Raw genomic sequence first — 16,901 nt, forward strand, 5'->3', positions numbered from 1 at the left:
AAGCATATGGTGTGACGTAGAGGTGGGCAAGACAGGATATTTAGTGGGGTGTTGCTACAAACCAAGGAGCACAAAGGGTGGGAGACCCTCTGTGCTTCTAAACATCTCCTGGTGGGGACCATAAGATGTTTAGACAGTTGAGCTTGGCAAGGAGCAAGAAGAATGAGTGTTATGGTAGATTTTAATTACAGCAGTATAAATTAGGGAGAGGAAGATGCACGTAGCAATAAATGAATGGAATTTCTAAAATTCTTGAGGGAGAAATGTCTTAAGCAACATGTAATAGATGGAACAAGAGGTTTAAGAATTTTGGATTTGGTCATAGCATCAGAAGAGTTGATAATAACTGAGATGACATCGCTCCCACCAGTTGGAGAGAGTGACCATGTGGTTTTTGACTTGGAAGATGAATAGACATGCAGGAGTATCAAAGAGACGGGAACATATGTGGAATTATAAGGCAGGTGATTATAATAGTCTTAGACATCAACTTGGGGAAGTTTCACAGACGGAGGAATTGGAAGGCTGGGGATATCATAAGTACTTGGGAAATTGTGAAGGAATATTTGTTAGCAGTAATAGTAAGCTGTATTCCACAAGTGAAGAAGAGGACACAATTTGGTGTAAAGTGGATGACAAGCAATATTAAACAGCAACTGCATATGAAAAAGAGGTTATGGAAGAGATATAAGGAGACAGGTGAAGAGCAGATCCATGAAGAATATAAGACACAGGCCAGGAGAGTGACTAGTATGGTGAGGAAGGCAAAACTGCAATATGAGAAGAGATTGGCCCTAAGATCCAAAGAAAATCCAAGGGAATTTTTTAGCTATGTGGCCAGTAGGGGTAGAAATGATTGCAGAAGAATGCGATATAAATGGGAGTAGAGTGACTGATGAAGAGGACATAGTGGAATTGTTCAATGAACACTTTATTGGAGTATTTCATCCTGGAGGAGTAAATTTTAACACTAGAGGAATAGGGCAGGTTCAAGGTTTAGAGGTGCAGGAAGAGAGCATGTTCCAAATACTGAGTATTCTGGGTGTCAGTAAAGCTGTGGGACTGGATGGTATTTCACCACAAGTTTTGAGAGAATGTGCTAAAGAACTGACAGCTCCTTTGACCTGGCTCTTCAATAAACGTCTGGCTGTGAGAAAGGTACCCAAGGAATGGAAGGAAGGTAAGATAGTGCCATTGCATAAGGGTGGTAGCAGACTGGAAGTGTCTAATTATAGGACAGTTTGTGTGTCATCAGTAGTTGTTAAGAACTTGGAGAAATTAGTGAGGGACCATATACAGCATTGGGCAGATGAGGGTAATGTTATCTGTGAGAGTCAACATGGATTTGTTAAGGGGTGCTCTTGTTTAGCAATATGCTAGCCTTTTATAATAAAGTTACAAGAGCAATAGATGAGGGAAAGGCATATACTGAAATTTTCTTGGATTTAGCAAAGGCATTCGACAGGGAACTGCCACATGATAAGCTGATGTTTAAGTTGCAGCACATGGGTTTGGATGTCAGGTTGATCAGCTGGATTCAGGATTGGCTGTCCGATAGGTATCAGAGAGTTGTATATGGTGGGGCTGTTTCAAGGAGGCAGAAGGTTACAAGTGGGATCCCACAGGGCTCAGTACTGGGACCTATATTGTTTAACCTTTATATCAATGATATTGTAGGAGGATATTCAGTTGTTTGCAGATGATGGGAAGCTGGGAAGGGTTATTAGTATTAGTGCAGATGTGGTAGCCTTGCAAGAGGATTTGAATAAACTAGACAGATGGGCAAATGAATGGGGAAATCAGTTTAATGAAGCAAAACTTAAGGTCTTGAGGTTTGGAACACATCGATGGGACACTCCATACTCTATTGGAGGAGTTGTATTGGAGGAAGTAGGGGAGACAAGAGATCTGGGGGTGTATGATTGATAGAAACCTGAAATAAGGGGACATATTGCAAAGGTGGTGAAGGTAACACAGAGGACTCCTGCAATACTGAGAAGACCTGCAGATATAAAAGAGTTATCATTCTGTTGTATAAGACTCTGACCAGACCACACTTAGACTATTGTTCTCAGATTTGGTCCCCAGGATTTTAAGGGGATAAATCAACAGTGGAAAGGGTACAAAGGCAGATAACAAAGATGGTTTCAGGATTGTACGATGTTAGTTATGAGGATCAGCTGAAGGAATGTGGACTGCAAAGTTTGGTGGATAAAAGAAGGAGAGGTGATATGATTGAGACTTTTAACCTGTTGAGAGGTGGTTACAGGGTTGACACTGAGGAGTTCTTTCACTGGTTGAACAGCGGGAAGGAGTGATGACAAGGGGCCATCCCTGGAAATTACAAAAGGAAGCTGTGAGTAAGAGAGTGAGGAGTGGTTTCTTTGCATGGAGGGTAGTTGAACATTGGAATGCATTGCCTGATAGAATGGTGAGAGCGAGCATGAGTGGTATGATAGCTTTGTGTTTCCTATTAGGGACCTCCTGTGATAAGTCTTGATAGACTTTGTGTTTCCTAGGAAGAACCTTTCGTAATGAGTCTTTTAACTCCATGGAGGCCTGAATAATAATAAAATTACTAATAATTTTATTTAGTAATTTATAGGAGTAGGTGAGACTAAAATGGCCTCGCCTACTCCTATAAAGGAATAAAGACATTAGCTGATTTTTTTTTATATATATATATATATACACAATTTTGTATAAATACTGTTACAACTTCTGCACACCCCTGCATTGCCCAGAGAATTGTGTGAGCCCTGTTCCATCAGTGACGCTATGCACAGTTAACATTCATGTGTTTATCAATAGAGAATGTTGTCTAGATGTATGGGTTAACATGCAGTGGCGAGATTATGTTAACCGTGTAATGGTCGCAAAACACTATAAATGATTTACTGACAGATTAAAGGTTTATGCACTGTTCAAATTGTAACAGTATATATATGGCTGGACTAGGTATATATATAAAATCAATAAAATTAGAAAAAAAAAATCGTTAGACCCCCCCCCCCACCCATGGTACAAATGTATTATAATAAACCATTCATGGATGGGAGACACACATATATATATATCATATAACTGAATATGACTGTTTTTTTATACAAATGCTATGCACAATGGAAGGAATGCTAAAATCACTACAGCGAGAGTATAGTTTAAACTCGGGTAATTTGTATTTGCTTTAATTTCCGTACAGAAAATTATGAGATGATATTTCAGACCAGTGATTATACATATTGAAGGAATATGCAATATTACCTTTCTTTAATGTTCTTCCCACAAAACTTTCTGACCATGGACCTTTTCCACCTGAACTATATGCTTGCACTTTAACAGCATATGAAATATTAGGATGTAAGTTGAAAAAGGTGTAATTTGTAGAACTAATATCACTTGCATTGGTAACTTTCCCTGTAATAAGTTCTGATAACTGAACTTCATAAAGCCAGAGCTGCCAAGCTCCCTTTCCTGGAAGAGAAACTTTTTTTAATATGAATATACACGAGGAAAAGCTATAATTTCATTACATCATATTAGAATGAAAATATAATAATATTTTGATTACATAGCATTCTAATTTACTCACTGTTTTAGTTATCAAGTTCTCAGTATCTGTGCAACTTAGTTTCATCACAGAACTAAGCTATTAAGTAAAATGATTTGACTGCTTGCTGCTCATGGCATACATTAAAAAAAAAATTAATTAATTAATTAATTAAATAAATAGATATTAGCATCAGGATGATTAAGGGTCAAACCTGTATAACTGAGAGGAGATCTCCACATAGCCTTTAAAGGAATGCGGAGAACCGACCAGGGCTTCTGACCTAATGTCCAATCCTCACCTTCTCATGGTGCACCCTGTTGGGTATCTACCTGGATACTGAATGAACAAAACGAGGATGGGCTAGCACTTTGGGATTTAGCCGACCAAATTGTATTCTTATTGGTTTAAACCAAAATACAAAATGATGGTATAACATGACAAAATTTCATGCCGGCTGGGGCGTCGCCCAGTTAAACAAGGTCCCCCCGTTGTTTTCACCAGGGAACCAGGGTGAACAGCGAAAAGTCAGCTACTGGAACAAACCCTAAAACACCACACCACAACTGAATATCACCAGAGTTGAAGATCGGTACTATCAACATAAGAAGCCTGAATGGCAAAGAAATAGAGCTAACTGAGGAATTAGATAAGTACCAGATCGACATAATAGGGGTGACTGAAAAAAAAAAGACAAAACCTGGTGAGATCTTTCTGAGCACTAAATACAAAATGTTATATTAATTAAAAGAAACACACATATTAACCACAGTGAAAATTATTTAATTGTAAATATTTCATCCTAAGCATCTTAGGACATCATCAGTAGAGTAGTTTTAAACAATAATAGGAATAACATACAGTTAGGACGTATGATTACAATAGAATCTCATTAAATGTGCATAACGTGCTACAGTAGTACAAAAAAAAAAAAAAAATTATTTAACACAATTTTGTATGACAATTTCCCATACTTTAGGAATAGTAAGAATGTCATTGCAGTTTAAGCTTGGTCTGTGTAGTAGGGCTTCAGAACTTTCTTTGTATAAACATTCATGTTTATATAAAGATCTATGTAAAAGTTTAGACTTTTCCCAATGGATCATATGGTTTGGATTTTCAATTCCGTGTTGAGAGAGGCCAGATTTCTGCGGTTTAAAAAGACGAATGTGGTCTTGATGTTCCGAGATGTGTTTCTGAACAGACCTACCTGTCTGTCCAAAGTAAGATAATTTGCATGAGCATGGAATCTCATAAACGCCAGGCAACATCAAAGGTGAGAGTTTGTCCTTAGGAGAAGGTAACAAGTTGTAAATTTGGTTGATAGGTTTGTAAGTAGTGGCAAAATTGTATTTCTTCATAATTTTAGAAAGACGTTCTGAGATGCCTTTAACGTAAGGTATGGGAATCCTATGGACTTCTTCCTGTCTGGTTTGATGTGTGGAGAAGTGGCTACTGATGATTTTTTGAGTTGTTTTAAGATTATATCCATTTAGGATGGCTGTATTTTTGATTACTTCTAATTTCTGGTTTAAAGATTCTTCAGAGGAGCAGAATTTGTGTGCTCTGGAAACTAGTGATTTAATAATGCCAGATTTCTGAGATGGATGATGAGCAGAAGAATTGTGAATGAATGTAGCAACCTGAGAATGTAGGCTTGCGAAAGACAGACGTAGCGATGGAACCGTCTTCTTTTCTTTGGATGTGTAAATCCAAAAAGGAGATACCCTGTGGAGATTCTTTTTCTAATTTCTAATGTAAAGTTGATGCGATGATGAAGAAGGTTAATTTTATCTAGAAACAGTTGTAATTCATGTTCGGGATGATCCCAGACTGCAAATACGTTGTCGACATATCTTAACCAAACTCTCACCTTTGATGTTGCCTGGCATTTATGAGATTCCATGCTCATGCAAATTATCTTACTTTGGACAGACAGGTAGGTCTGTTCAGAAACACATCTCGGAACATCAAGACCACATTCGTCTTTTTAAACCGCAGAAATCTGGCCTCTCTCAACACGGAATTGAAAATCCAAACCATAGGATCCATTGGGAAAAGTCTAAACTTTTACATAGATCTTTATATAAACATGAACGTTTATACAAAGAAAGTTCTGAAGCCCTACTACACAGACCAAACTTAAACCGCAACGACGTTCTTACTATTCCTAAAGTATGGGAAATTGTCATACAAAATTGTGTTAAATAATTTTTTTTTTTTTTGTACTACTGTAGCACGTTATGCACGTTTAATGAGATTCTATTGTAATCATGCACCCTAACTGTATGTTATTCCTATTATTGTTTAAAACTACTGTACTGATGATGTCCTAAGATGCTTAGGATGAAACAATTAAATAATTTTCACTGTGGTTAATATGTGTGTTTCTTTTAATTATGATCGCACCACAGGTTTCGTTATTAAAAAAAAAAATATTATATTCAGGAAATGACAATCAAGTAAAAGAAGGCGTAGTCATAGTTTCCCAGAAAATTGCTGCTATAGTGCAAAAGGCACTGATATGTGAGGATAAGGAGGTGATAGTTCCACTATATAAAGCACTTATTAGGCCTTGTTTGGATTTCTGTGTACAGATCTCGTCACCTGGCTATACTGTTGATAAGGAAATATTGGAAAGTACATAGGTGAAAAAGTAAGACTGTCTGAAAACTCTTAAGTGAATGTAAGAGCGATGGAAGAACAACAGGTCATCTTTGGAACAGTACAAACGTCATGTATGAAAAGGAGATTTTTTGCATGGAGGGGGGATGGGTGAATGAGTGGAAAGTGCTGCCAGAGTAGTAAATGCTTCAATGCAAATCTTTAAGGCAAAGAACAATAGTTATTGTTCTATAACTATTGTTCAGCTTCTCATGATGAGTCTTTAGACTGAATGGAGACTTAGAAGTAATACTAATACTGGCAATACTTTTCTTTCTTCTAATACTATCAGACTCTCTTGCCCACAATTCTCAACATACTACTCTACACCTACGATGAACACCCTTTCATTTTTTCACCTTATGTTTGAAAGAAAGTGTGCTGTGCATTATGGGATACTGAAGTAAGTGATGTGAAGTCAACAGCCCCTACATACAGGGAGCCTAGTCGCGAAGATACTTCACATGCAGGTATAATTCACATGTAGCATAATTTACTTTTAAAAAGCATATCCTGTTTTTCACCACAGTAGTAGTAGTATGCATGTGAAAAAATGCTACAATCATCCAAGTGTTATAGTAAAAGGAATGAGGTCTTTTGAAGGAGCTGGATGGATTAATTTCAGTAGAGGATAGTTGCACATTTGCCAAGAAGCATTTTAGATCCATTTCAGTAATTATAATTTATCATGGATTTTCAAGAATTCACTTATGTCAGTAAAAGTCCCATTTGTGAAAAGTTGTAAACCTACAGTACAGTAGAACTGTGAGTGGGCTAAGAATTAGGTTATTATTATTTTTGGGCTACTCCAGGGAGTCCTTAGACTCATCGAGGGAGGCCCTAAACATCATGTCCACATAACTATATGACATTCTCACAGTATCTATCATACCTTGCCTTGAACTCGCTCACTGTCATAGCACCCACAACAGACTCTGGCAGCTTATTCCACTCATTTACCACTCTAAAAGTAAAGAACCCAGCTCTAACACCACTGCTAACCACACTCTTGCCCAGCTTCCATAGGTGTCCCCTAGTTCTCCCGCCACTAGTCCTGATCTCAAAAATATCCTCTGAATTAATCTTATAGAATCCTTTTAGCAATTTGAATGTCTCAATCATATCTCCCCTTTTCCACCTATCAACCAGGTTCTGCAACCCACAAATCTTCAACCTGTTCTCATATGGTTCATTCCATAGACCTGCTATCATCTTAGTCACTCGCCTTTGGATCCTCTCCACCTCCCCTTCAAGAAGGAACCGAGGTGACCAAATCTGGGCACAGTAGTCAAGATGAGGTCTTATCAAGGCTCGGTACAAAAGTACAATAACTTGCTTGTTTCTGCTCATCAAAGTATTTTTCAACAACCAAGTGAGTAGATGAGCTGATTTAGCTACTTTCGCAATGTGCCCCCTAAACTTCATCTCCCTATCCACCAACACTCCCAAGTCCTTGGCCTCATCAATCTCTTGGAGTACAGTTCCACCCATGTGGTATACTGCTGCTAATCTTTTCACCCCAAAATGCATAACCTTACATTTTGTCACATTAAATTGACATTCATTCTCCTTAGCCCAGAACTCCAATCTATCTAAGTCATCCTGCAAGACTTTGACATCTTCTGCATTCACTATCGCCCTCCATAACTTTGCATCATCAGCGAACAAATGAAATGTTCCACTTAGATCCTTCCCTATATCATTAATGAACAGATTAAACAGCAGTGGTCCAAGAACAGAACCCTGCGGCACCCCACTAGTCACAGGCCGTCTTTTGGACTCCACTCCTGAATAAACCACTCTTTGATATCTCTCCATCAACCACCCACCTATCCATCTCACCAACCCTATATCCATTCCCATATGTTGTAGTTTACGGATTAGCATTCCATGTGGTATCCTGTCAAACGCCTTTGCCAGGTCCAGCAGTATCACTGTAAACCCATTTCCCTTATCCAGTTCAGCCGTCACCTTGTTATAAAACTTGAGCAAGTTACTCAGGCATGATCTACCCTTTACAAAGCCATGCTGTTCCCTGTACAGTATCTCATTTTCATCAATCCATTCCTGTATTTTTCTCTTGACTACTTTCTTCAAGACCTTGACAACAACTCCTGATATGCTGATCGGTCAGTAATTTGCAACCATAGTCTTGGATCCTCCTTTATGCAGTGAAACTATTTTCCCCTCTTTCCACGCATTCGGGACTAAACCAGACCCGAGACTCAGATTAAACAACATGGTCAAGGGCACTGATAATTCCTTGGCTGCTTCACGCAAGACCCGTGCCGGTATACCATCCAATCCCACAAATGTATTCACATTAGGGTTCTGTAATAGACTATTCACCTCCACTTCATTCATCACAATTAACTAATGGCTCCTTCATTTTTTCAATGTCACCACCTGGATGATATACTTTTGCAAAGTGCGCGCTCAGTAACTCCACTATATCGACTGATTCAGTGACCTCCTTACCATCGTCATTCCTTAAAATCATTTTGCCATGTACAGTTTTTTCTTGCTTGCAGCATATTGAAAGAACTGTTTGGGATTCTCTTTTGCTTGCATATAGTTTTTCCTTTCATAATCGGCTTTTGCTGTTTTTAGCACACTCGTTACCCTTCTGGCCTGCACTTTATACCGTTCGTGTGCCTGCAGGTCACCCCTTTCTTTAAATTCCCTCCACAGTCGTTTCTTTTTTTGCAGCTCAAGCTTAATAGTGTTATTCATCCATTTAACCCCTACTTATTTCACTATTCGGACCCTAGGTATACAATCAGCCATAACCTCCTATAAATCCTTGACCACTTCCCATGCTCTATCAACGTCCAACCCTTGCAGGTAATTCCACATATACCCTGTCTTAATCAAAAATTCCACACCTTTAGCCACCTCCCGGGTCAAGACCCTATGATCACTCTCACCAATAGGTGGCAACATGGTCATATTCATTACAGTCAAATTGTGAGATGCTATTACCAGGTCAAGCACTCTCGCAACCCTAGTATTTTCAATTACATGCTGTCTCAGATGGTTATCCCTTAATAATTGAATAAAATCCATTTCCTTCCTCACAGGTGTCCTCTCCTCCTTCCAATCAATGTTACCATAATTAAAATCCCCCATAATAATTACCCTCCTTCCACTCATTTCATCAATTTCCCTATGCATACTATCTCCACCATCTATTCCATCACCTGGTCTATAGCAGCACCCAACTGTATATTTTATTCTGCCAGTCTCAATCTCACACCAAATAGCCTCAAATGAGCTCCTTTCACTATCCTACAATACTTCAATTCTCCTTGGCTGCAGTTCATCAGCTATCATCAATAACACCCCTCCCCCCATTTTATTCTCTCTGTCGCTCCTAAACACACTATAACCTACACATTCTATCCCACTAACTATATCATCTTTCGTCAGCCATGTTTCACTAATGCCAATAACCTGTGGCCAAGAAGAGCCAATCAAGGCCAAAAATTCTTCCTTCTTGTTCCTAATACTCCTGGCATTAGTATACATGAAATGCAGTGATCCCTTTGTTCCACCCCTATCTTGATGCGTTATTCTAAATGTCCCATTCCCATTTTTTGTCCTTAGTGCTGGCTCAGGTACATTATATACATTTTTACACTCAACTGTCTCACTGATGTCTGCATATCCACTCCCCACCCCCATCCTTGGTAGTTCTAGTTTCCCTGGTTCTGCACATCCATTTTCACTTCATTCAGCAACACTTTTTCCAGTCTTCGCACACCAAGTCCATTCAAATGCAGGCCATCCATCTTGTATAAGTCCTTTCGCCCATCAAACTCATTCCACACGTCCACGAATTCCACACCACACCGTTTGCATAACCTGCGCATAATGTCATTTGCGATTATGGCCCTCCTTCTAAACTCCTCTCTGTCATACCGCAGCAACAGACTCACCATTCTAACTCTGTCACTCTTTTCTTTCGCTACCTTTAACAATACTTTCAAGTCCTCTCTCATAAAAAATTTATCACCTTTCAATTCATTCTTACCCGCCACAATTATTAATTCTTTCACCCTCTGTTTTTGCACTCTAATACTCTCACTTACATCCTTAAATTTCGCACCCGGTACGTACGATTTAGTTACACTCCCATCTATCACTCCTCTTAATAACGAGTCACCATACAACACTCTTTCCTTCATTTCAGAAACTCGCCCACTCTTACGCCACGTTAGCCAAATCACTCTGGAAAGAGTTTTGCAGGTGCTCTAATTGCCGCTGCGCATTTTGTATCACTGCGCGGAACCTAGCGATCTCACTTCCTACAAATAATTCCTCATTTTTTTTATCATTCAAACCATTTTCTCTCTCTGTATAGTTGCTCTCACTCTTTCTTAGATCACCGCTCTCATTGCCATCTTGTACATCGCAATTCCCTATCAAGCCACTATTTTCACTCACATTCTGGCTTTCTTCAACCATAGCTGTCTCACAACCTGACACATAATTCAACTCCTCACTTTGCTTACACTTTCTCCACCTTCTGCACATTCTCCCACCACTATCACTTTCAATCCAAACTTCAGCCTCATTCGGGAATGCATACATTCTACACACATCACATTGGACAAATTCTCTCACATTATATTATCTAACATTATCCAAGAAGCCTGTTCACAACAGAGCAAACATATTTTCCAAGCCATTTCAAAACCTCCCATAAAAAGGCTGATAGCTTTACAATGAGTGATGAGTCATCATAAATATCCATACTATGGTGGGATTCAAACATACAAACAATGATGGTATTCACTTGACCATTTGAGCATGTATTCCAGGTTGTTAGTAAATAAATATTGTTTGCTAGTTAGTAGAAAATAATAATAAGGTTCACTGCCAAGATGAAGCCTTTTAGGTTTTCTTCTTCATTAAGTAAAACTGTTATTACTGCTCTGTTTGCACACGCACACACACACGCACGCATGCACGCACGCACACAAAATAATTTATTTTAAATTTAATTATAATTTTAAAATCCACTTAAAACTGATATAAGCATTACAGACATTTCAATTCTGACAACGTTGTTATTATTATTAGTAGTAGTAGTATTATTACATGACACCTCCAAGGAGTTCAAGGACTCGTCAAGGAAGGACACTCTCTCTAAAACTCTCTTTCTCCACCATTTAATCTGATTTAAAAGATTAATTTCTTTTAATTATTTTATTTTCTTCAAAGCAAAAAAAAGTTGTCTGTACCTAAGCCATCCAACAGGTTTGGTTCAGTCCAGGACACCTTTGCCATATCTTCTTGAAATACTGCCTGAATATTCTCTGCTGGATTTAGTGGAACTGCAATAAAAATGCACCATAAATTATGCTCACACGTAGCATACATTACTAAAATGAATGTACAGAAATATATATATAGTGATTAATTTAATGATTTACAGTGCTGCCCTACCTGTAGCCATCATTCCTAGGTGAAGATCATATGGAGGAAGATAGTGGGAAGGTATATTTTCTAAGTACAAAATGGCAGTAAAAGTGTAGCAAGAGAAGGATTCCCTCAGGGTTACATAAGACAAAATTTGTCAGTAATATATATGTGCATCTTCTATGGAAGGATATAACCCCATCGTATTATTCCAAGAGCACTATGTAAGTACACCTAAAAGAAATATGCGATAGAGAACCAGGCTAAGACATCAGTGTGACCTTAACTATTTCAAACTACATGGGATAAGTCAAGATTACCTCTAGAAGTAAAAGTTCACAACAATCATTAGATTAGAGTAAACTATTCAAGACTTCACAACAGCCATATCACAAATAAAATTGAAGTTAACAAAAATTAGTAACCAAACCTCAAGAATAAATTGGAATGATAAACAGGCTTCAAATAATAGACACAAGAAATGGATAATCGATATAAATAATTATTTCATAGTGAAAATGGAGAAGTGGAAAATGAGAACAGTGGAGTTAACGTAATAACGAAGACTTGGAAATAATGCTCAAAACATCAGAAGACATAATACCTCCAAGAGAACAAGGAAAAAAGAAAAGAATGGATGACTGATGAAATTATGGAATTAATTAAAAAAAGGAAAACAAGAAAGGGTAAGGATAAATATAAGGTAAAAGTAAAGATAAATATAGAAAATTGTAAAAGAAATAACTCAGAAATGTAAGGGCAAAGAAAATATGGTTGAATAACATATATCAAGAAATTGAAGACTTAGATATCTGCTATGATTTTACAAAATACAACAAGATAAAGGAGCTAACAGAAAAAGGAACAAACAACTTAGATATATAAAGGTTAAGAAAAGATAATCAGGCTATTAAGTTTCGCAAGTGCAAAACAAGTGATCATTACGGAAGATTTTAACAGCATGTAGTAGTAGTAGTGAAATTAAATTTCTGGAATTATCGAGGGATAAATGTCTCAGAAAGCATGTACAAGAAAGAACAAATGGTTCAAGCATTTTTGATTTGGTCTTGGCAACAGCGCATCTGATGGTAACTGAGATGTCATTCCTGCACTGGTTTGAGAGAGAGAGAAGAGAGAGAGAGAGAGAGAGAGAGAGAGAGAGAGAGAGAGAGAGAGAGAGAGAGAGAGAGAGAGTGATCATGTAGTCTGACATGGGAATGAATAGATATGCAGAAGTATAGAAAGAAAGGAATTTATGTGGAATTACATGGCAAGCAATGATAATAATTAGAAAATCAGCTTAGGGCAGTGCGTAGATGCAAGAATTGAAAAGAGAGGATTTCACCAGTGAATGGGAACTAGTAAAGATATATTTATTTAGCAGCCATGGGAAATCAATATAAGTAATTATTTCATAGTGAAAATGGAGAAGTGGAAAATGAGAACAGTGGAGTTAATGTAATAACGAAGACTTGGAATACACACACACACAACACTGTTTTAATATAGGTCTTATGACATCTAACCATGCCAGAAGAAAAACTACACAAGAGTGGATGCAAGCTGAGACATAAAGGAGGTGATTGAACTCAAGCATCAAACTATAGGCCTATCTGTATGTTAGATTTTGCAAAGAAACAAGAAATAGAGGGAACAAGAATTGGGTTGACAACAATGGTATTATCTTTGATGGACGGCATGGATTTACTAAAGGGAGGTCATGTTTTAGTAATCTACTTACTTATTACAATAAGTAAGTAGATTATAGGCCAGTTTGTGTGTCATCAGTAGTTAGTAAGATCTTGGAGAAAGTAGTGAGGGACTGTATAGCATTGGGCAGATGAGGGTAATGTTATATGTGAGAGTCAACATGGATTTGTGAAGGGGCGCTTTTGTTTTTGGAATATGCTAGCCTTTTATAATAAAGTCACAAGAGCATTATATGGGAGAAAGGCATATACTGCCATTTTCCTAGACTTAGCAAAGGCATTTGACAGGATGCCACATGATAAGCTGATATTCAAGTTGCAGCACATGGGTCTGGATGTCAGATTGGTCAATTCAACTACAGCAGTATAAATTGGGGAGAGGAAGATGCATGTAGCAATAAGGGAATGGAATTTCTAGAATTCTTGAGGGACAAATGTCTTAGGCAACATGCAACAGAGGGGAAAAGAGGTTCGAGAGTTTTGGATTTGGTTATAGCATCAGAAGAGGTGATTATAACTGAGATGACATCTCTCCCACCAGTTGGAGAGAGTGACCATGTGGTTTTGACTTGGAAAATGAATAGACATGCAGAAGTATCAAAGAGATGGGAATGTATGTGGAATTATGAGACAGGTGACTATTATAAAATAGGCTTAGATATCAACTTGGGGAAGTTTCATGGAGGAAGGAATTTGAAGTCCGGGATATCATTAGTGTGTGGGAAATTGTGAAGGAATATTTGTTAGTAGCAATAGTAAGCTGCATTCCACGAGTGAAGAAGAGGACACAATTTGGTGTAAAGTGGATGACAAACAATATTAAACAGGAACTACATGTGAAAAAGACGCTATGAAAGAGATATAAGGAGACTAGTGAAGAGCAGATGCATGAAGAATATAAGACACAGGCCAGGAGAGTGACTAGTATGGTAAGGAAGGCAAAACCAGAATATGAGAAGAGATTGGTCCTAAGATCAAAAGAAAATCCTAAGGAATTTTTTAGCTATGTGGCCAGTAGGAGGAGAAATGATTGTGGAAGAATGACATTGTGGGATAAAAATGGGAATAGGGTGACTGATGCAGTGCAATTGTTCAATGAACACTTTATTGAAATATTTCATCCTGGAGGAGTAAATTTTAATACTAGAGGGATAGGGTAGGTTCGAGGATTAGAGGTGCAGGAGGAGAGTGTGTTCCAAATACTGAGTACTCTGGATGTCAGTAAAGCTGTGGGACTGGATGGTTTTTCACCACTAGTTTTGAGAGAATGTGCTAAAGAACTGACAGCTCCTTTGACCTGGCTCATCAATAAAAGTCTGGCTGTGGGAAAGGTACCCAAGGAATGGAAGGAAGATAAGATACCTAATAACCTTTTGCAGTCTGCTACCACCCATTGCATAAGGGTGGTAGCAGACTGGAAGTATCTAATTATAGGACAGTTTGTGTGTCATCAGTACTTGTTAAGATCTTGAAAAAATTAGTGAGGGACCGTATACAGCATTGGGCAGATGAGGGTAATGTTATCTGTGAGAGTCAACATGGATTTATTAAGGGGTTCTATTGTTTTAGCAGTGTGCTAGCCTTTTATAATAAAGTTACAAGAGCAATAGATGAGGGAAAGGCATATACTGCCATTTTCTTGGATTTAGTGAAGGCATTCGACAGGGTGCCACATGATAAGCTGATATTCAAGTTGCAGCACATGGGTCTGGATGTCAGATTGGTCAACTGGATTTAGGATTGGCTGTCTGATAGGTATCAGAGAGTTGTGTATGGTGGAGCAATATCAAAGAGACAGAAGGTTAAAAGTGGGGTTCCACAGGGCTCGGTACTGAGACCTGTATTGTTTAACCTTTATATCAATGACACTGTCAATGGATTGCAAGGGGATATTCAGTTATTTATAGATGATGTGAAGCTGGGAAGGGTTATTAGTAATAGTGTAGATGTGGCAGCCCTGCAAGAGGATTTGAATAAACTAGACAGATGGGCAAATGAATGGGGGATCAGTTTAATGTAGCAAAATGTAAATTCTTGAAGTTTAGAATATATCAATAGGAGGCTGCATACTCGATTGGAGGAGCTGTACTGGAGCAAGTAGGGGACACAAGAGATCTCAGGTTGATGATTGATAGAAATCTGAAATTCAGGAGCATATTGCAAAGGTGGTGAGGGTAACCCAGAGGATTGCTGCAATACTGAGAAGGATGCTGACCTGAAGAGATAAAAGAGTTATTGTTCCATTGTATAAGACCATAATCAGACCACACTTAGACTATTGTTCTGAAATTTGGTCCCCAGGATTTGAAGTGGATAAATTAACTGTAGAAAGGGTACAGAGGCAGATGGCAAAGATTGTTTCAGGACTCTACAATGTTACTTATGAGGATCAGCTGAGGGAATGTGGACTGCAGACTTTGGTAGATAGAAGAAGGAGAGGTGATATGATTGAGACCTTTAAACTGTTGAAAGGCAGCTAAGGGTATCCTCTCCCAGTCATCACCTGCAAAAATCTATCTTCAGGACAACTTGCTGCTCTCAGAAAGTTACAAAAAGTTAAAAGTATTGTCATCACTAGAGCAGATGCCAAAGTCATCCATAACACTACGGACTATAATTGGAAAATGAATATTATTCTCCAAGATCGCTCTACTACATCTCACTAGATTACAACCCCACCAAAACACAGGGTAAAAAATTAAAAAAGCCTACTTATAAAAGTATCTTCTAGCCACCTGACATTACAAAAAAACTCAAACACTTTAGTTTTTACCCCATCCCCAAATATACCTAAAATCCACAAACCCAATTCAGCCTTAAGACTATAGTAGCTGCTAATGCTCCATATTACAAATTGTCAAACAGCTGGAAAACTCTCTTATCCCCACCCTTTCCCTCACTGGACTTACTGCAACCTATTTTAAAAAAACTCTACCCATTTTAAAACCTCAATCGGAAATCTTACTTTAAATAATACAGATATGTTGGTAAGCTTTAATATCACTTCACTGTTTACCAATATTCCCATGAATGTTGGAAGTTTTTTCACTCGGTTAGACTATAATGAATTTAGTTTAATCCTCTATCCAAGTGTGAGCAAACAGAGTTTGCCCCTGAAGTATCTTCAGGACTGCGGCAACTCGTGGTAAAGGTGGACCAAGCTCTCATGACTCCTTGTCTTAGTATCTCCCATAATGCAAAGCACATCTCCTTGCGGACATGTATAATGCTATGCATTAAGGGATGGGTGACTACGCAGACCGGTTTCGACCTTTATTGAGGTCTCGTCAGTGGGAGCCTGACCCAGAGGTGGTGATATTAAGGTGGAAGCAATGGAGAAGCATTAATGCATAGCATTATACATGTCTGCAAGGAGATGTGCTTTGCATTGTGGGTGATACTAAGACAAGAAGTGATGAGAGCTTGGTCCACCTTTACCATGAGTTGTCTCAGTCCTGAAGATACTTCAGGTGCAAACTCTGGTGCACACTTCGATAGAGGATTAAACTAAATTCATTATAGTCTAACTGAATGAAAAAAACTTCCAACATCTT

General features: G+C 38.3%; 1 protein-coding gene across 1 annotated transcript in view; it reads right to left on the bottom strand.

Annotated features, from left to right (window-relative positions):
• LOC150094345 (proto-oncogene tyrosine-protein kinase ROS-like) overlaps nucleotides 1-16,901 on the bottom strand; it is a 719,271-nt gene that overhangs the window by 457,044 nt on the left and 245,326 nt on the right. Inside the window, exons 14-15 of the mRNA XM_090412445.1 lie at nucleotides 11,461-11,553; nucleotides 3,265-3,474 (exon numbers count right to left, since the gene is read on the bottom strand). Coding sequence (XP_090268571.1) covers nucleotides 3,265-3,474; nucleotides 11,461-11,553 — 303 coding nt within the window. The remainder of the gene's footprint in view (nucleotides 1-3,264; nucleotides 3,475-11,460; nucleotides 11,554-16,901) is intronic.

This window comes from Typopeltis vanoorti, chromosome 22 (assembly GCF_054136105.1).
Source record: "Typopeltis vanoorti isolate ZY-2024b chromosome 22, IOZ_Tvanoo_1.0, whole genome shotgun sequence".
In the NCBI taxonomy this organism is placed as follows: domain Eukaryota; kingdom Metazoa; phylum Arthropoda; class Arachnida; order Uropygi; family Thelyphonidae; genus Typopeltis; species Typopeltis vanoorti.